This window comes from Podarcis bocagei, assembly GCF_964188305.1.
Source record: "Podarcis bocagei genome assembly, chromosome: 1".
Taxonomy (NCBI): Eukaryota; Metazoa; Chordata; class Lepidosauria; order Squamata; family Lacertidae; genus Podarcis; species Podarcis bocagei.
The window spans coordinates 137,425,434-137,447,048 of NC_138125.1; the positions used below are offsets into that span (position 1 = coordinate 137,425,434).

Genomic DNA, 21,615 nt, shown 5'->3' on the forward strand with positions numbered 1-21,615 from the left:
TTCCCAGAGATACTGTCCACATAAAGAAAAGTTGCTCAAAGAAAAGTTACAAAAACATTTAGACAAACAGGTTTGTAATATTTATTTTCACTGCACATACATAGCATATATACACGTCAGTAACATTCTGTTACTGCTTAACTTTGTTACAGCAGATGCTTATACTAGAACAGCGACTTGGAAATCAAACTTAAATGAGACTGTATTAAAAGAAGAAAATGAATTGCACTTTTATTACAAATTGTTTTCCCAATGCTTCCCCAACGTTGCAAGTAATATGCTATTAAAAATCTCAAGAATTGCAGTCCATTTGTGCATGTATTCTTTATAATAAATTCAGATGAATTATTCTCCAATTTTACTCTAAAATGGGATAAATTATTGACCTGGTATTACTTAAAGGTTCATTACATGAAATGTACTAACAACTAAGAGTTTATATAGCAGCTATTCAAACATATAAAAAGGGCATCATGCTTCAAAATATGGGAAAACGTTAAAAAGGTTTATTGTAAGATAAAAAGTGTTGGCATTCAGCTATAAAGCCTTGTCCACTACTTACATAAATGACTTAAAATAAAGATCACTGCACATAAAGGGTGGGGTCAATGTGTGTATTTTCAGTCACAACAGTATGTCTATTCTTCACAGATGAGTGTTTCCATGACAAACCTGTTCTCAAAGTGTCGAATCTTTCGGCAATTACTTGCTTCACGCTTCTGTATTCCTGTGGTGGAAAAGTGAATAGAATATAATTTTTTTTAAAAAAAATGATAGTTGCCTTTTGCTTCCTGTGAAAACGGTTGTGAGGGATTCTGTCAAACTGGAGACTCTGTAGGTCATTAATAGGGAACTGGGTTTGGCCAGCAGGCCAGCTCCTTATCTCCCCCACCCTCAACTTTGACCACTCACCCATCAATAGCCTGGCATCAGAATGACATGTGCCTGGTGTATGCCAAAGTTCAAAGGAGGTAACTGGAACTGTTACAGCAACTTCCTTTAGAGCTGCTCCCAGCTGATGGGTGCTGGGCCTTCAAAGAGGCTCCCTGTGACTTCTTATTAGCTGATAGGTCAGTTATAGGCAGAAAGTATTCAAAGTGCTGGTGAAAATGTTTTGAATGTAAACTGCTTTTCTGAAAAGAAAAGTTCAGTTTTTAATTGGAGTGGGGTTTTTTTGTCTTTCAAGCCACTACCTTCCTTCAGGCCCCTCAGCTGCACTAGGGCATTGATAAGCACCTGCAAGACACAGAGGCTATTACATATAAACTAAATGGGAGAGTCAAGATAGGAAGGTTGTGAAGGCTGGAGGCTGCAAATCTATGGATGTTGGATGATGCAGGGAGCTGCAGACATTTAATGAACTGAAAAGCAGACACAGCGGCTCTCTCAAGACTTGCTCTGAGCAGTCTTATTGCAAGAGAGTTGCTCATATGTACAGCTCTTGTTGAACCAACTTGATGCATCTGATATTGTTATCCTTTAATCAGAATCGCCATACCAAGTATAACAAATCTAGGCTCTAGAACAGGCTACCACGAAATTCAGTTTTGCCCCAGCATAGCTCACAGTTTCTGCTGCCAAAGGCAGGCAAATGCAAGAAATGCCACCTTATACCAGGGGTAGCTAACACTGGCTCTCCAGATATTGCTGGACTACAACTCCCATCATCCCTGACCATTGGCCATGCTGGTTCTGGCCGACGGGAGCTGGAGTCCAACAATGTCTGAAGAGCCACAGATCAGCCATCCCTGTCATGTTCTTCCTATCCAACTGAAGAGCCGTGGTGAAAGCCTCAACAGTTACTTTTGTTAAAAATTGTGAGTAATCAAGATTCAGGTAACTAGCCATGTTGGTCTGATGCAGTCGAAATTAAAAAAAATAATAAATTGTCCAGTAGCACCTTAGAGACCAACTAAGTTTGTTCTGGGTATAAGCTTTCGTGTGCATGCACACTTCTTCAGATCCACATCAAGTTTAGTCTTCATTGAAAGGTACTTCCTTTCTTCTGTGTCCCAAACAATGCTCCAGCAAAATTAGACAATTCTGTTCCAACATACCACGAGATGCTGCAACTCATGATTCAGCCCAAGTTAAGCAATTTTTAGTCCCCTGATTTGAATGGTAAATGTTTAACCTCATGCCTGTCACCCACTGAAAATAATGGTGACTTGGCTTACATCTGACTGGTGCCCACTGCACTGTTAAATCTTATGCAAAGTGCTTGATGCATAAAAGTAGCATGATTCAAACTGGCAAACTGGTTAGATCAAGTACCATGTGAAATAGGTTTTATGTATTTTGTCCATGAGTTCACCATTCCATTTATACGTTTATTATTACAGTTCTTAGTGAAGCATATTCTCTGAATCACAGTGCTAAACATGCAATTACTGATATCGCAACAGTGTACAAGGCACAATATTCAATGGCTCAAAAAACTGTCCTCAATGCTAAGAGTTTCCATGTGAGAATGTAACTATTTAGCATGAGGGCCAACAAACGCATGCCATTACACTTGAACTGCAGAAACTGGGACGCTACCCTTTCACTATTTTATATGGCACTTAACAGGAGGGCCATCACCCTCAACAGAGTTGAGGTACCTTTCTTTTTCCCCATCCACATGCCAACCATACCTTTCAGCATTTCCTTGCGCTGCAATTTGTAGGTCTCTTTGCCACGACAGAGGCGATAGATGAAGAAGCCCAGCTGATCCACATTTTCTATACGATCAGTAACTATCATCTGCTCATGAATCAGGTAGGACTGAGGCAAGTATGTTCCAGCCTACATCAACCCAAATAAAAGTGCAACAGTATAGTCTCAATAATGTTAATGATGTCAGATGAGTCGTTTTTACAATTGTTCTGCGGGGGAAAAAGTTCAGTTCTGCAAAATGTGTGTTGGAGGGGAGGGACTTTTTGCAGAAGGTAGAAGGAAATTGCTTTTTAAAAATACTCTTTACCAATTTTGCACACTTTAGAAAACAATAAAACGTAATAGAGGAGAAATGGTGATTCACATTTTGATGGACAGTTGATATAAATAATAATAGATGACTATTGTATCATATACTTCTGCCAAGGCTAATGTCAAGGAGTGTGGCAGTTCTGCCCTGTTAATATATTCAATAAGATCTCTCAAAGCTTCCGAATGGTTTTTGGCTTAATGCTACCTCTATAACACTATTTTTTAAAATAACCATAGCTCAGGTTGCCATATTTCAAAGAGTGAAAATCCAGACAGAAAAGTTCTGCTTTTTTTGGCCAAACTTGTTGAGCTTTTTTGGCTAATTTTTTTTTAAGGGAAATAAGCAAAAACGGCACTACCGACACAAGGTCTGCCATACATCCGGATTTTCCCGGACATTTGACCGATTTCCACCCAGACACAGCTAGAGACTGGAGTATTCCGGAAACGTCCTGGAAATTCTGGACATATGGCAACCCTTCCATAACTAAAGTTAACTGCAGTTCTCTCAATTTGGACATAATGGGGAACTCAAATTTAAACTGAAAGGTTTGGGCCAGCAAAATTGGCCCTCAAGACAAGATTACTTAAAAAAACTAATATTAATAATTTGTATTAAGATTTTTCAAACAACTGATTAGGACCAGGTTACTTCAGAGACCCCCTTAACTCTTATCTACTCAGTAAGTCACTGTGTTCTGCAGGACGGTTTCTCCTTGATATATCAAAAATATCAGACGCCTGGTCAACCATAGCTCCAAGCACTGCTTTCAGTGTGACCACCCCTATTCTGTGAAACAGCATTCTTGTTGAGAAGTTGTTTGAATGGGTAAACAAGTTTTATGTAGATGCTATAATGTAAAAATTAACTGATTATAGACAAGGTAGACCTAAACCACATTCTTCAAACAATGTAATTTATGCTTTTGAATTGTGTACAGTGTAATTATTATTTTTTAAATGCTTAAAATGATTTTATAAATAAAAAATTAGCTAATGAAGTTACAACTTTCTGCTGTCCTGTAGTACATTAAGTGCTCTTTCATGTTTACATACACTTATATCTTCAGTATGAAAGTTTAATGATCTAGCCTGAATATATTCAAAAAGAAACGTGAATTTTAATCATACCTTGATGTTGATCAACAACTCCAAAAAGTTTTTAGGCGGCATAACAACCGACGTGTTTAGAGGAATAACATAGCATTTATCCAGGCTGAGGTCAAGGTAAGCTGTAAGTCTCTGATGAGAAGATGTCACAAATAGCATGTTAGTAATTTTAAACATACAAAATTATGTATGAGTAATCATTCTAATTGCTACTTCATTTTCCTGCTGAATGCCTGCCTTTGCGGATACTATTTGTAATGTCCTTTCAGATAAAACAAAACTAGCACTAAGAAAAGTCCAGCCTTCTGTGCTAGTTTTCTGTGGTCGTTTCTTCCTTTTGCGGGGTGGGGGTGGGGGGAAGCAGTGTCTTTCACATTGGGAAGCACTAAAAAAAATGTGATCCAATTACCTGAAGTGGCACAAACCATTCTGCCAACTGAGGTTCTCACCACCCCATTTTGCTGCATGAATATCCCAGGCCTAATTTAAGAAGTGCAAAACACAATAAAACCTAGTACTTTTATGTACTAAATGTTTTCAAATTGTAAATGTGATGGTTTTCTGGGCATGTGATTTAAACTATTTGGAGGAGAATTGTTATTATACAGTAAAACCCCCAAGTTCCAGGCATCTCAAGTCACATGCAAACTATCCAAAATTGTAGATGCCACTCAAAGTATGCTTAATGTGATTTTCCTTATTCAACACTCCAAAATAAATATCAGATTAATATGCAGGGTTCTATAATTATGTATTGAATTTCAGTTACTACAGTAAGACAACCCAATTTATGCAAGGTAGACAAATCATAATTTGAGGGTTTTTTCTAGAGCTGTAAAAAAATTCGAGAGAGGGAGAGAGAGAGAAGGGGGAAAATTTCATCTAAAAGTAAACTCAAATAGCCACATATCCCATCAGCTGAAAGTACACTGAGGCGACACTGTGGGTCCCTAACCACTGAGAATGCTGGCTCAGGCTGATAGGAGTTGGAGGGCAACACCTGAAGATCACAGCATCCCCATTCCCATTCTGCAGGAAGGAAACTGCTGGATATAACTGATTGTATGGAGGAAACTGTTTAGTTCACAATGAATACCAGAAACATGAACTCTGTGTGGCTGCTAGTTTTTGTTGAGTCTAGTAATTACTTTATTATTTATTTATTTATTTATTTTTATTATTATTATTATTATTATTATTATTATTATTATTATTATTATTATTATTATTATTATTCCCAGCCACTCTGGGTGGCTTCCAGCAAAAGATTAAAAGTACATTAAAACATCAGTCATTAAAAACTTCCCTAAACAATGTTGGTGGGTAACAATATAAACAGTGCTGCTCAATCATAGCCATGTTAAAACAATTTGCTTTCCAACTGCTTTCTATGGGCAGCTCTCACTTCCGCTGCAAGGGAGATTAAAGGAACTGGAATTTGGGCAAATGATGCAAGTCTGATGATTGTGGGAAGATAAACCATGGAATGTTGAAAAGGTAGTAACAGAAAAGACAATGAAAAAGGGAGTGAGGATGCTGACCTGCACAGGCCCTTAAAAGCATTATGGCAAGCAGTGAATTACTCTCCTCACTACACTATGCAGCAATAAAAGGTTGTTCCATACCAATCTGAAGCCCTTTTGCACAGGCAGGAAAAAGTGGGACAGTGCCCATGGTAAATTCCAAGCAGTGCAAGGTTAATGTTTCAGGCTGGTTGAAGCCTAGAACAGTACTTCTGTTAGGAACAAGATGCACTGCAACGTTTTGCTGCAGGGCTCCCTTGTACTCGCATCATTATTATTTTTTTACCATAATCAGTGGGGTGTGGGTGGGAGTGGGATCCATCATTTCCTTGTCTGGGACATGAATTAGGGAAGAAAATCAGGACTTTTGTTAAGGACTAAAAATTCCCATTTCCATACCTGCCACATTCCAAATCCCAGGTTCCCACAAAACTTGTTGTTCACAGGCTTTAGAACATTGAAGAAAAGGCAGAAACTAAATACAGTTACAAGCCTAGAGGTTGATGGAAAGAGTATATCTAAACCTAATGAAATTAGAAATTGCTTTCTAAGTTATTTCAAAAAACTTTACACCCAAGGCCCGCAAAATGAAGAAGATATAGACAAATTCCTTGGAAGATATGGATTACAAAATATCTCTCAGCAAAGTAAGATGGACTTGAACCAGAGAATCTCAGAACAAGAGATAGAGGCTGCCATTCAGAATATGCAATTGGGCAAATCTCCGGGACCAGATGGACTGACTTCTAGATACTACAAATCGTTGAAGGAATGGTTGATTCAACCATTAAGAGAAGTTTGTAATGAGATCCTTGAAGGAAAAAGGGCACCTGAATCGTGGAAAGAGGCATATATCTCACTCATACCAAAGTCAGAGACTGAAAAGACCCAACTCAAGAACTACCGCCCGATATCACTCCTTAATGTGGATTACAAAATTTTTGCAGACATTTGGGCAAAAAGATTTAAAAGAGTTTTGATGGAGAAGATTCATAAAGACCAAGCAGGCTTTCTCCCTAAAAGACACCTAGCGGGCAATGTAAGGAATGTAATAGACATTTTGGAAAAGCTGGAGGTGAATATAAACACTAAAGCAGTATTGATCTTTGTGGACGCGGAGAAAGCCTTTGATAATATCTCTTGGAGTTTTATGAGGAAGAATCTTCATGGGATGGGGGTAGGCCAGGGTTTTGAGAATGGTATGGCTGCAATATATTCCGAACAAAAAGCTAAGCTGATTGTAAATAATGTTGTGACTGAGGAACTTAAGATAGAAAAAGGAACTCGGCAGGGGTGCCCAATTTCCCCATTACTTTTCATTTCGGTTCTGGAGGTGTTGCTGAATATGATAAGAAATGACCAGCAGGTCAAAGGTGTGCAGGTCGGAGCTAAACACTACAAGTTAAGAGCGTATGCAGATGACCTAGTATTGACTTTGCAAGAGCCAAACACTAGTACGAAAAGGGTTTTAGAAATAATTCAACAATTTGGCCAGGTGGCTGGATTTAAGTTGAATAAGCAAAAAACTAAAGTCTTAGGGAAAAACCTAACAGACATGGAAAAGGAGAAATTTCAGGAGGAAACAGGTTTGACAGTGGTTAAGAAAGTCAAATACCTAGGGGTTTATTTAACACCTAAGAATGTTAATTTGTATAAGGACAATTATGAAAAATGTTGGTCAGAGATTAAAAAAGATCTAGAAATATGGTCAAATCTGAAACTGTCAATGTTAGGCCGAATTGCAGTAATTAAAATGAATGTATTGCCTAGAATGTTATTTTTGTTTCAGACCTTGCAGATTCTTGATAAGATGGAATGTTTTAAGAGGTGGCACAAAGACATTTCGAAATTTGTCTGGCAGGGCAAAAAGCCCCGAATTAAATTCAAAATACTGACTGACGCTAAAGAAAGAGGGGGTTTTGCCCTGCCGGACCTAAAATTGTACTATGAGGCAGCAGCGTTTTGCTGGCTGAAAGAATGGATGCTCCTCGAGAATACAGACATCTTGGATCTGGAAGGCTTCAATAATGCTTTTGGTTGGCATGCATATCTTTGGTATGACAAGGTTAACAGTACCTTTAAAAATCACATTGTTAGAAAAGCATTATTTAATGTCTGGATAAGATACAAAGACTTATTGGAAAATAAAACCCCTAGATGGGTGTCACCAGTGGAGGCTAAAGCAGTGAAGAAACTCAATATGGAGGTCGGATGGCCGAAGTATTGGGAAATTTTAGAACAGGATGGAGACAAGGTTAAACTACAAAGTCAGGAGAAATTGAAGCACAAAGTAGAAAATTGGTTTCAATATCGCCAAATAATGGAAATTTTTAAACAGGACAGGAAAATCGGTTTCCAAGTGGAGAAATCAAAACTAGAGACCGAATTGCTAGAACCCAATACTAAGAATTTATCTAGAATGTATAACTTGCTGTTGAAATGGAACACACAGGATGAAACAGTTAAATCTGCTATGATTAAGTGGGCGCAGGATGTTGGACACAACATTATGTCAGATGACTGGGAATGGTTATGGAACACCGGTATCAAATTTACGGCATGTAATGCCTTAAAGGAAAACATTATGAAAATGGTATACAGGTGGTACATGACCCCAGTCAAGCTGGCAAAAATCTATCATTTGCCCGATAATAAATGTTGGAAATGTAAAGAGACTGAAGGTACTTTTTACCACCTTTGGTGGACATGCCCGAAGATAAAGGCCTTCTGGGAAATGATCTATAATGAAATGAAAAAGGTACTTAAATGTACATTTTCTAAAAAACCAGAGGCCTTTCTCTTGGGCATTGTCGGCCAATTGGTGACAAAGAAAGATAGAAATTTCTTTATGTATGCCACAACAGCAGCAAGAATACTCATCGCAAAATATTGGAAGACACAAGATTTACCTACTCTGGAAGAATGGCAGATGAAAGTGATGGACTATATGACACTGGCTGAGATGACAGGCAGAATCCGTGACCAACGTAAAGAGATGGTGGAAGAAGAATGGAAAAAATTTAAGAGCTATCTTAAGGACTACTATAAACTCAACGAATGTTAAAATGTTGTGGTTGCTAGAAGTAACAGGGTACAGGGATACAAGGTTAGATAATAAAGGAGGACTAAGATGACAGAGATTAGAAAGTAACAACTGGGAGTTGCTAGTTCAAATATGGACACTGGGATGCAGAGAGGGGGGGTATGGGGAAGTCCAAGAAAAGAGGTTTATGAAAATATCTTTGAAAGCATTTTGTATGTTTGTTTTGTTTTGTGTTTGTTTGTTTTTTTTTAAAAAATGCTGTAAAACCAATAAAAATTTATTAAAAAAAAAAAAAGAACATGTTCAGTGGTTGCAGTTATTGCAACTATGTTATTGCACAGGAACATAGGAAGCTGTATTAAACTGAATCGTATCATCAGTCCAGCTAACTCGAATATTCTCTACTACACAAGGATGATGAACGGCCTGAGCATTTTTATCTGGGCTCGAGACACTCCCTGATTTTGAATGCACTGTGGCATTGGCAATAAAATCAAATATACAACAAGTTCTGTCAACTGTCAGTGGCTAGTGGTCCTCCTCTGGCTTCACCTGCCCCATACTGGCCTCTCTCCAATTTCACAATACAACCTCTGCGCCAGAACGTTCAGCAATCAGTGTCGGTATCTGAGCATTACTGGAAAAGGGCATCATTTCCAACACAGCCTGAGCACTGGCTCTTCAATGAACTCATCGGGACTGGCAGTTCCATCATGAAAGGGTAGAGAAGACAGCTGGAGTATTTTGCAGTAACTCATGGCATGAAGCTGCCATCTCAAAGCCCCTGGAGACCTTGATGTGGCAGTTCTCAAAGGCTACATAAGGCATGGCACATGAGAAGCTGGTATGTGTGTGCTGCTTGAGTGTGTGCATCACTTTTGTGTCACGTGTGGATGCATGTGAGCAGAGGCCTTATTCATGATGGCACTGCCCTCTCCTGCCATGCAGCCTCCAGAAGACTGGTCAGGAACAAATAAGATCCTCAGGTGAAAATACGCTGCCCACCCTAGTCTATGCCGACTGGCAGCAGCTCTCCAGGTCTCAGATACAAGCCTTTCCCTGCCCTGTTGGAGTTGTCAGGGACTGAACTACAGCCCTAAATCCTACTTTTGAAAGTCAACACAACCAATCCATGGCTACAGACAAGCATATGGCAAGAAACTCTCATTCGCATTACAGACTGTCCTTACCCGGTGAAAATCATGAACGATATCAGCTGGATCACTGTCAGCAAATTCTGGAACAGGCACACTGATGAACTCAACCTCCTGCTCCTTGAGGATTTGAATGTTCTCTTCAATGATCTGGTAACGGGGAGCTGGGGCGCCAGAATCTGGCTCACTTAATGTTAAGCCATCCTCAATATACTTTATTCCACAGAAGTAAACGCCATTTTCCTAAAGGGCAAAGTTAAAAGTGAAGCAAATATTATGCAAGCTTTCAGGCACTTATAATCTCCCTTAAACCATTAATATGTACCAGACCCCTTCCTTATGCACTAAAGTGCTATTTTTTTTCTTTCATCTCAAAGCTATTTCAAGAAGCAGAGGGGAGGGGAGGCAGGGCGTGAAGAGCAGGTGTAACCCAGGCAGGTCCAGGTGTCCAGCTAGAGACAGGAAATTTCTGGGGGGAAATCAATTGAAATATCTGGAAGTTTTAAAGTCAATTAAAAACACTGTGGGAGTGGTTTGGGAAAACAGAAATACACACATTATGGATTCTCTTCTCAAACCTAGACTTACATCTCCTAAGCTTACATTTTTAATGTTTGATTTTTACTATGCTTTTATGAATTGGAAGCCTCCCAGAGTGGCTGGAGCAACCCAGCCAAATGGGTGGGGTAAAATTGTTATTATTGCATGTTCTTAAAAGCAATAAAATATCACATATAACTTACTGTGTTTTTGCAAAATGCCCGGGAAGCTTTGCTATAAACATTTATTATATCCTATTTTCTTAACAGGAAAATTTAGGTTAAAAATAAAATTTAACAGTTTAAAATTGAAACTATGAACACTGTAGAAAATAAGGAAAGTTTTATCATGAGGGTTTGGAACCAATATTTAGACCAGCATTATGCTGAAGAAACTTTGGTTTTCAGAGGAAAAAATTCTAAATATTCTTGTATTTAGAGTTTTCCTATAGAAAAAAATATTCCTATAATGGTTAGTCATGCTTCAGGTATGAAATCAATAGGTGTTAATTCAGTTTCGACTAAGTCTGGATTCAACTCAATGTATTTAAAGAACTGCAATAAATTTGGATATTACTGTAGCATAATTATAAACAGGAAGCTGGTGTCATGTACAGTGGTGCCTCGCAAGACAAAATTAATCCGTTCCGCGAGTCTCTTCGTCTTGCGGTTTTTTCGTCTTGCGAAGCACGGCTATTAGCGGCTTAGCAGCTATTAACGGCTTAGCGGCTTTAAGAAAAAGGAAACAAACTCGCAAGACATTTCGTCTTGCGAAGCAAGCCCATAGGGAAATTCGTCTTGAGAGGTACCACTGTACGCACATAATTGATTCGTTATCTTGAACCCTGAATTACTTATATTCTACTCCATCAATAATATATAATTGAAAATAACAGAAAAACTCATTTATTTTGTCTCATCTAATCATCATCTTTCAGATGTATAGCTTTGGATTTTGAACTTTGAGCTTCAAAGATTTGAAAAAAATTGAGACATTTCCCCAGTTTTTCATGTTAAGTTTATTCCCTGATTGCACATATGCATTTTCAAACATGCATCACATTTTTCATTTGATGCACAATATGGAGGAATCTGAAGCGTATTGTAGGCTATACTATAAATATGTTTAGCAGTCATGTTGTAGGGGCAATATGGTTGATATGACTCCTCCTTTAGATCAAATACCTGAAGTGTTCTGCATTCTGAAGCTTTTAAAATAGTTTCCAGCACCGAATCCCTACTTAGCAATTCAGAGAATTCAATCAGCAATCACTAACATTATTGCCTTTGAAGCTTGTATCTAGTTGTTTTGAAGCAGTGAGTTGGCTGAAAAAATATTTCAAAACAATGATTGAAAGAGGATTTCATATATAATTTTGAAAAACTTTTGCACAATTTTTTATTTTCTCTCAATTTTCTCATTTTTCTAATGGAAAAGTTCATTGGGGGGAAATAAACAGATCACCTCCCAATCCCCACTCCCTCATACCCTTAAGCCAGGGGTCAGCATTTTTTTTCAGCAGGGGGCCGGTCCACTGTCCCTCAGACCTTGTGGGGGGCCAGACTGTATTCTGAAGGGGGGGGAAAGAACAAATTCCTATGCCCCACAAATAACCCAGAGATGCATTTTAAATAAAAGGACACATATTAATAATAATAATAATAATAATAATAATAATAATAATAATAATAATATAATAATAATAATAATAATAATAATAATAATAATAATAAAAACCACGCTGATTCCTGGACCATCCATGGGCTGGATTGAGAAGGCGATTGGGCCAGATCTGCCCCCGGGCCTTAGTTTGCCTACCCATGCTTTAAGCCTTTCCATCTTGCCTCTGTCTCAATCTGTGCTCTGTGCTCAATCGAAGAAGAGAGCTTACACAGGCTTGCATCTGTGCCTCAACTCTCCCAGTTCTGAGCTTGAAGCACCTATCTGTAGCTGAGCTTGCAGCAGCCATTAGATGCAGATACAGAAGAAGTCTCTATCCTCCCTCTATCTCTAATTTGTTGGGGGAAGGTTTGTTTCAGCTCTCAATTCCAAGCTTGAAGCAGATTTATTATCCCTGAGCTCATGCAAAGTTTCAGAGACCTAGCTTTGGGAAAGAAGTGTCCTAACAACAACTGATTTGAGGCTGGCAAGTAAAACCGGTCCCCCCAAACTGATGATCTCTGACCATACACGTTAAATGCAGGAACTTTCCTTACAAAAAGATTAAAATTAACATGTGAATTAGCTCTAAGTTTACAAGGGCTAGAGGTTAAAATATGTTGGGGATTTTACCTTCACCTTTTTTTAGAAGAGTTAAAGTTGGGTAACTAGCAAAAAATTGTCAAAGAGAACAATTAAAGTATTTACTCATTTAAGTAATATATCCAACCTACCTGGAATGCAAAATACTTGTATAGATAGGCACCCCCAAGTATCACCACAGCAAGCATAAAAGCTAATCCAAAACACATACACCAACACCAAGCCCTCCTTTGTGCGATAGGTACCACACCCTCTGGATCCTATAAATACAGAAAGGGAAACAGTAATCAGTTGTGTCCATCAAGCATTATAAGGCCATATAGATGCATAGATATGTGGTTCTTTGTAAAGGCATAGGGTGATACCAAACTAAATCACAGTCAGAGAGTACACTCACTGAAATCAAAGTAGATACACTGTTTACTTCTAATACATACATTGTTTACTTCTAAGTAAAAGTGATTAGTATGAAAGCTTTGAATTGTTATCTTGTATATTTTTTAATATTGAAATTGCTATATAACTGGGGGGGGCGGGCTTCTGGGGGGTCATGGCAAATTGACCAACTTTTGTTGACAGCTCACCAACAGAGATAATTATGTGGTGAATGACGAAAGCCAAAGCAATCCTGGTTATTGAAATTCACTCTAGAGATAAAGAGTAAATGGGGGTTAACCTGAAAAAGCTGCTGCCTGAGTCAGAAGACTGAGAAGCTGCCAGCTCCTAGAAACCCAGAGGGGGTGGGACTTAAGATCTCTGAAATTGAGAGGTTTAGCTGTCTGTCAGTGGAAATTTACATCTGGTATATGAGCTACTTTCTGATTTTGAGACGAGTCAATTATAAAAGGCTAAAGACAAAACAAAAAGCATGCTTTAATTTTTTAATCCAATGAAGTTTTTAAATGGGCAAAGGAGCTCTCTAAGTGTTCTGTTTTTAATTTTCTGCTTCCCTACAGAATATTTGCCTTGAAATGGAAAGTAATTCCTCTACTTAACAGTTTCTCCCATGGGAAAGGAATTTTGGTCTGATAAGGGAGAATGCGGTGAAGATCTTATGGTGGAGGTGGGAGATTGAATTTCTTAAGGTAGAAACTGTGTATATCTTAAGGGTGTGGCTGGGTTGAACCATTAACAAGACGAAGTACATTCAGTATGGCAAATACATTGCTGCATTCCATTGACTGTTGGCATCTTACAGCAATTATTAGATGAGCAATTAAGAGAAATTAAAGCTGAAATGATAAAATGGGACATGAAAACAGGATGAAATAGAAAATGGAATTAAAGAGGACTCAAAGGCTATGGAAAACAAGACTGATAAATGACTGCCAGAATAGGAGAGTGAAATGGTATAATTGAAGGCAATAGATGGTGAAATGGAAAGGTCCTTCACACAGTGTCTAGGAGGAATGAAACAGCCAAGGAGTGCAACAAAGCCATGGACGGAGAGATCAAGAGACATCCTAAATTGGCAAAAAGAGTGTTGAGAAAGAAAGGATTCTGTGTACAATTTGGAGTGAACTCAGATGAAACAGCTATCAAACCTCAAGCGCTTTTGTTGGAAAAAAAAGAATGGAAGAAGCAGAAATGGATTTCTCCCTCTAAATTAGGGTGGAAAATCACAGCAAATATAATTATATACTGAACACACACTGTTCGTATAATAAAGTGTATTTAGTGCAATAATATAAAGACAACAGAAAAAGCAAAAACACCTGTTAATGGCAATGGCATGGGGTTGTGTCCAGACTAGGCTGTTCATTGTACACGGGTCACTGTTTCCATGTGCACACTTTCATCCACACATGACAGCTTGCAATTTTTAACTCAACATCCACACTAGTGGGCACTGCTTTATGGGATGTACTTGCACGGTATGCTATTGTCCCCTCCACTCAATTAGCCCTTCCTGCCCTCCTTAAATTCCAGAAACCTGAGGTGCACTTTGGGCATGCTTGCAAGTATCTGAGAAAGAGACAGTCACAGACCCTGCTCTGTCTTGAATCAAGTAACTGAAAATTGGTCACAACTCTGTAAGCCTATAATCATTGCCAAGCTGGCCCATCCCCCACTTCCAAGCTTGTGCTGAGAAGACATTTGCTCACATGCACAAAGCTATGCTGGCTGCATTACTGGTACTGTAGGGATAAATCTAGCTAGAAAGCAGGGGTACACTCAAACATTTACTTTTTTAAATACACATTTTTTCAATATACCAGATTTGCAAAGGTATGTGTGTGTAGTGAGTCGAGGTGAGAATATTCTCTGCTAGAAAATTCTCTCGAGAATATTCTCCACAAACTGTAAATTCTGATGCAAGAACCAGTTTTACAACTCAGATTTTTAAAAATCTAGTAAGTAATATGTCAAGCTGTGATATTGCCAGTGTAAGTAATGAATAATGATTTTTTTGATCCAGTTACATTATTTGGCATTGTGTCATTCACCATTGACAGTTCTGAAATGTGAGCTACAGAAAACTTTTTTTAAAAAAATGCTATTCATTTTTTTAAAAAATGCTATTCATTTAATCTGATAAACATTAGAATTTGTATGTATTTCAACTATATGTAATAGCCTTTTTTCTATTTTGGTGTGACCTTATTCTTAGCAATTCCATACCCCTGGCCATACAATGTGATTTTTTTACAGAAAGTAGCTTTAATGCTTTATACACTTAAAGTACCCAGGCCTATAAAATTACGTGTAACAGCATGTGATTTAAACAGCTTTTCATTTCAATATTATTATTTAGTGCCAGTAACTGGTTTCTGCAGTGCCATTTAAAAGAGAGTGACATATTATAATGATAATATATTTAATGTTAATGGCTTCTTTTTTATACGTATGCATAAAGTTTTGTTTATCAAGCTGTGTTTTAGTCACCAAAACAGTTAAGTGTTAGAGCTATTAGAAGCACAGGATAGCCTATTACTGAATTTACTTGTATCAAACCTTAACATGCCATTCGTTTCCAAGGGAGCCCCCAAAATCCAGCACAGAGCAAACATTTTTCTGTGTCTCCAGCACAAAAACCTCAGGTTACAAACACTTCAGGTTACAGACTCCGCTAACCCGGAAGTACGGTTTCACGTTAAAAACAGACTTCCAGAACAAATTAACCAGAGGTACCACTGTACCTACTTTTATCTTCCACCCAGGTGGGGTGTTGACACCGACCCATTTATTTCTATGGCAACCTCTTTAGACTGGTAAATTGCAGTACTTAAACAGGCAGCCAAAGTCATTACCTCAACAAAGGAACTGGTTTGGCTTGTTTCCTTTTATATATTCTGCCCCATACACAGGATCACAGGCTTGGAAGGAGCACAGCACATCATCATTCAAACTACTCCCCACCCAAAGAAATCCCTCTTAACAGTACAGTCATACCTTGCTTTTCAAACAGCTTAGTTCTCGAAACATTTTGGCTCCTGCATGCTGCAAACCCAGAAGAGTGTGTTACAGTTTGTGAGCTATTTTTGGAAGCCGAACGGCTGATGGGGCTTCTTCCACAGCTTCTGATTGGTTGCATAGACTTCTGAGGTACGACTGTAGACGCTGCCACCACAAAAAAGTATGATTTCTGTTCTCATCCTGAAGCAAAGTTCTTAACCTGAGGTACTATTTCTGGGTTAGCGGAGTCTATAACCTGAAGCGTATGTAACCTGAGGTACCACTGTACACCAGGCACATCCAAGAGGCTGATTGCGATCACTGCAACGCCCCCCCCCCCAAGAAGCTCAACAACTTTGGCTCCTCTAAAAAAAAGCTCAACAACTTCGACCTGAACTGCCAGTTTTTAACTCTGTGAGTAGATTTCAGTCTTTTGGGAGTTGGCCACCCCTGATGTACACTAACACTAAAAGAAAGAAACAAAAATCTCCCCAAGTGGTGCTCAACCTGATTAGAATTTAAAGCATCTCTGCAGGAAAATGCAAGAGGTCAAAACGGTTTATTTACTACGGTAGTAGTATATCGCCCTATACCTGCAAGTCGGACCAGACCCAGATGCCTCCAACATCCAGCACAGGATGTTTATGTCTCTTTCTCTTCTTCTTCCCCACTTTTCCCCATAGTCACCCAGTCAGAAGGGATGTTTCCAAAACTTAGGCCAATAGTCTCTGTCTCCCCAGGATCCTTGGTTAGGTACACTGTGAAGATCTCCATATCTGCAATTGCAGTTTGCTGTCCTCTACTGGGAAGTTCAGCTGGATCTCATGCTCTACCAACTGAGCTATTCAAGCCAGAACTCTTGGTGAAACTCTGCTCACTAACCACAAGCGGTACCCAAGCTTTCTCGTATTCTTTGGGGATTGTTTCCCGAAAGAATCCTCAACACAAGGAAGATGGATTGCCTTTTGATAGCACCTACTTCACTGGGCTGTAGCCTAGCACAGGGAGTGATGTCTCAATGGTTATTATAGTTCTACACATAACTTTTTTCCAAAAGGAAGTTCCAAAAGGTACACCTGAATGGAACACATCACCAACATATATTATTCAGATAAGGGAAAGGTGTTGGGATCCAGTGCATCGTGCCCAGCATGTTACACTCATAACTTAGCAATTTCAAACAGCCTGTTCTAAGCATGACTTAGGTCTGTGGCCTAATCTGCATTTTCTGCTAAATCAAACCACAGCCAAGTATGAATGAGCAAGAGTGCAGGCACAGCAGCAAAGGTCAGAGCTGCTTTGCTTCTCTCTTTGTCTTGCCCCATTCATAACATGGCAGCAGCAGGATTGCAAGAGAAGTGAAGCAGCTGTAAATTTTGCTGAGTACATTCACGCTCACTCATTACATTGGCTTAGTGTGTTACATGGAAAGTGGACCAGTAAATTTTCAGAACTGTTAGCATGATACTGAGTCTACACTGCCAGGTAGATAAGGACAGCACAGCAACCTAAATTAGAGCATGTAAAAATATATGAAGGTACTATTCTCATACAAGATTTCATTTAGAGTATATACATTCGTGCATTCCACAGGATTGTTTTAAAGGAGGTCAGGATATGTGGATTAGCCCAGATAGGTAAAGGTAAGAAGGTAAAGGACCACTGGACGGTTAAGTCCACTCAAAAGCAACTATGGGGTTGTGGGACTCATATCGCTTCAGGCCGAAGAAGCTGGCGTTTGTCCACAGACAGCTTTCTGGGTCACGTGGCCAGCATGATTAAACTGCTTCTGGTACAATGGGACACTGTGACAGAAGCCAGTGCACACAGAAATGTCATTTACCTTCCCGCTGCAGTGGTACCTATTTCTCTACTTGCACTGGTGTGCTTTCGAAGTGCTAGGTTGGCAGGAGCTGGGACAGAGCAACAGGAGCTCATCCTATCGTGCAGATTTGAACTGCTGACCCAAGAAGCTCAGTGGTTTAGACCAAAGTGCCATCCGTGTCTCTTTACCTAACCCCATATACAGTGGTACCTTGGTTTTTGAACAGCTTAGTTCTTGAACTACTTGGAATCCGAATGCTGAAAACCCGGAAGTGAGTGTTCCAGTTTTCGAACTTTGTTTTGGAAGCTGAACATGCTCTGCTTTGAGTCCTGAGCGTCCATTTTTAGTGTTGCGCTGCTAATTCGTGTCCTACCATTGTAATTGAAAAGTTCCTCTTCCGGTTTTAGTATTGCGCTGCTAATTTGCGCCCTACCATTCCAAAAGAAGTATTCTGTTTCTGAGGTGTTCTGAGGTGATATTTGGATCTTATATTTGCTGCTTTTGTTTTTGCTATTTTTGTCTTTTTGTTTGTGTGGCTTTTTCATTTTTGTGGCTGACTTGTGACTTTGTTTTTGTAACTGTGTAGAACCCAGTTCAGCTACTGATCGATCGATTGTGCAACTGCGGAAATGAATAAAAGCAGCAAAGGCAAGAAAACCATTAACATTGTTTACTGCTTTCATTTTATGGATCAATGGTCTCATTAGATACTAAAATTAATGTTAAATTTCTGATTTAGGGGTTGTTTTTAAAAGTCTGGAACGGATTAATCCATTTTGCATTACCTCCTATGAGAAAGCGTGCCTTGGTTTTGGAATGGACTTCTGGAATGGATTAAGTCTGAGAACCAAGTACTGAGAATTAAGTACTGAGTAAATTAACAGCAAATGGGTCAAAATCTACTCGCTCTGCCACTGTACTCCTAGTCTATTTCCTGGCAGCAATCATATGTAAATACCTAATTGAGACCAGTGAATCTGAGCCATGCTATGGCAATGATAGGGTCACTTGTGCCCAGTCAAGGTAATACATCATTTAGCTTGTGCTAATAAAAATGTATTTTGGTATTGATTATGATTGATGTTTTAATGAATCAAGCCTCTCTCTGCAGTTAGGATGTTATCTGGAGTAAGTTTTACATAGCTTAGACTCCACCCCCCAGGAAAAATCTCTGAAACAGCTGAACATTTTTCAAAGTATTGTTGTGGAATGGAGAGCAGAAATCCTTCAGCCACCTTCCCAAAGCCAAGTAAACAGTCTCCAGACTTTGCGAATGAGGTGCCAAGACTCTGGGACAAGGCTGGAGCCCTCGTGCCTCCTTCCCTGTGTGACCCGACTTTGGTGAAGGCAGAGCAAGGGCTTTGGGAATGTCCCAAAACCCAGTAAAGGAGGCACCACCTCACTTACTGGGGCCTGGAAAAGTCACAGGAGGGCCCTGGAAAGCTCTCAGGGCCCTCCCAGGTCCTCCCCAGACCCCAGTATGCAGCCCCCTACCTCACAGGAAGGCAGTTCACGAGGTTCCCAATTCTGCCTTTGTGCACGGACCCCTGTAACTGAACTCTTGTGTAAGTGGCAGGTCCACTGTACAGAAGTGTAGGCATCAAATCTGTTCATTTTCCAGGTAATGTTCCAGGAAAGGCAGACAGTGAAAAGTGCTGGGCAAGGGGGGTTGCTTTTGGCTTAGTCCAGCTGATTGCATTGCCCAGTTGATTCTGTAGCTCTTGTTATGAAGCAAGATTAAATCGAGTCAGAGAGGAAGAGTGAAACAACATACCAGGAAAGTTTGTGTGCTTGATTTCCTCCTTTAATTTCCTTAATACTAGGCCCTTGCTGGATAACACAAACCAGCAACTCAAGGGAAATAAAAAAGGGTCACCCCTACCTCAACCCCACAATAAACTGTTTAGAGCTTGGATCCCAAGTAAGGAAAGATGGGGGGGGAGCAGCAGCTTCTTGAACAGCTGTTACCAAGACCAAATTAACCCCCCACCTTTCCACATCAAATGATAGCACCAACTTTGCAAAAGATCTTTGGTCTACTGCAGCTAAAATATCAGAGGAACTGAAGACAGACAGTTGAAATCTAACACAGTATACTGAGGAGATCTAACTGTGCCAATTGATAGTGAAAACATTTTTAAAAAAATAACTCACTAATCTCATAATTAATCTTTCTCTCCATTTTGAAGAACAATTGTGTATCCGTTTTCCAAACAGGTTAACCCAAACCTAGGAATGCCAAATTTGGAACCATGGCAAAAGTTTCAATAGCTTGATGTTGATGAATCCTATTTCCTCTTTGCTATAGTAATGTATATGTGTATAGTTGCAGCATAGAGAACTATGAAGTGTAAATATGAACTGTTTAGTCTTTAGAAAGTCAGAAAACACCAGACTATTTTAACTACCATGTACCATCATTATAAAATGGTAACCTAAAACTTATCAGAATGCTGCAAGGCAGTTTTAACTTGACTGGGATTATGGAAATTAAATGGCTCATCCACTGCTTTATTGGAGATTAAATTCACTGCTTCACTGCATAAAACTAATGATTTACTTGATGTCATCACAATTTGGTACAATATGACCATCACGTGGCAATGTGAAGAGCAATTATTAATTTTAACATAGGTTTTCCTTGATTACAGACTACTTCATCAGCTACATTAAGTGTGCTTTTCAGCGGGCAGAAATACAGGTGTAAAGAAAACCGGTTACACTCCCTGCACTTGGAGGAAACGCCAGCCATGAAGCTTCCGACATAATAGACCTGTTTTTGCGGCAACATCCTACCCGTCTGGGAACCTGGCCCAACAACGCTTCACCTTCCTCCGTCTTGCTGCAAGAGACGCGGCGACCCGAGCAGGACGGATCTGCCCACGCACGTCTTGCCTTCCCTGCTAGCGAGGCAACTGCGGCGGAGCGGACCGAGGCCCCCTCGGCATCCCCAAAGGCCCCGCCGCCCCCCGGACTGAGGAGGCAGCTCCGAGCGCGGCCCGGAGAAAGCAAGGCCGCCCAAGAGCAGGGGGCGAAGCTCGGCGGCTCTTCCCGAGTCAGCCATTTTAGATCCGCCCCGAGCTCTTCCTTGGCCTCTCCGCGGCGCTCGGCCGGGAACCCGGCGCCGCCCCGCAGGCCTCCCTCCCGAAGGGGCCTGGCGGACGGAGCTCACCTTGGCGCCGGGGGGCAGGATCAGCACTTGGCTGCAGCCGCCCTCCTTGCTCTCGTCCTCCTCCTTCCGGCCCGCGGCGTCCTTCTGCGCCAACGCCGAGTTGAACGACACCTTCACCATGATGGCGGCGGCGGCTGAGGGGCGATCCCGGGAGCTTCCGGCTCTCCGCTGGGCTGGCGGCGGCGGCGGCGGCGGCGGCGGGTGGGGCTGGGGCCTAGGTGCGCGCCGCTCCTGCGCCTCTGCCTCCCTTCCCTGCGCTCTCCGCCTCCGCCTCCTCCTCGCTCAGGCAAGCGACCGCGGAAGAGGGCGGGGCGAGGGAGGAGCCAAGGCCGCCCCCCCCCGCAACGACCAGGCCCTGCGGCGGCGGCACCGGGCCGGGGGGAGCCGCCGGGCGAAGCTGCCTCAGGAGAGGCGCGCCAAAGGCGGGCAGCAGGCGGGCGGCTCCTCCTCGCCAGTGGCTGTTCAACTGGCCGGGCCCCGTTGGGGCAGCTCGCCCGGCTGCCTCCCCGCAAACCCGCACCTGGCCAGCGGGAAAAGGAACGTCTTTCTCCCCAGCCCGCATATAGGGCAGGCCCCGGGCTTTCAGAGTGACCCATTCACAGTGGGATCAGGTGTTAGGC

At 40.8% G+C, this 21,615-nt stretch overlaps 2 protein-coding genes across 2 annotated transcripts in view; both read right to left on the reverse strand.

The window, feature by feature from the left end:
- The window catches only part of RB1 (RB transcriptional corepressor 1), a 128,610-nt gene that overhangs the window by 74,809 nt on the left and 32,186 nt on the right, over positions 1-21,615 (reverse strand). The window lies entirely within an intron of this gene.
- ITM2B (integral membrane protein 2B) lies at positions 58-21,247 on the reverse strand. The gene is made up of 6 exons (XM_081184111.1): positions 20,996-21,247; positions 12,734-12,862; positions 9,837-10,043; positions 4,102-4,212; positions 2,637-2,787; positions 58-727 (listed from the first exon to the last, which is right to left on the reverse strand). The coding sequence occupies exons 1-6, from the start codon at positions 21,113-21,115 to the stop codon at positions 639-641; spliced, it is 807 nt and encodes a 268-aa protein (XP_081040237.1). The 5' UTR covers positions 21,116-21,247; the 3' UTR covers positions 58-638.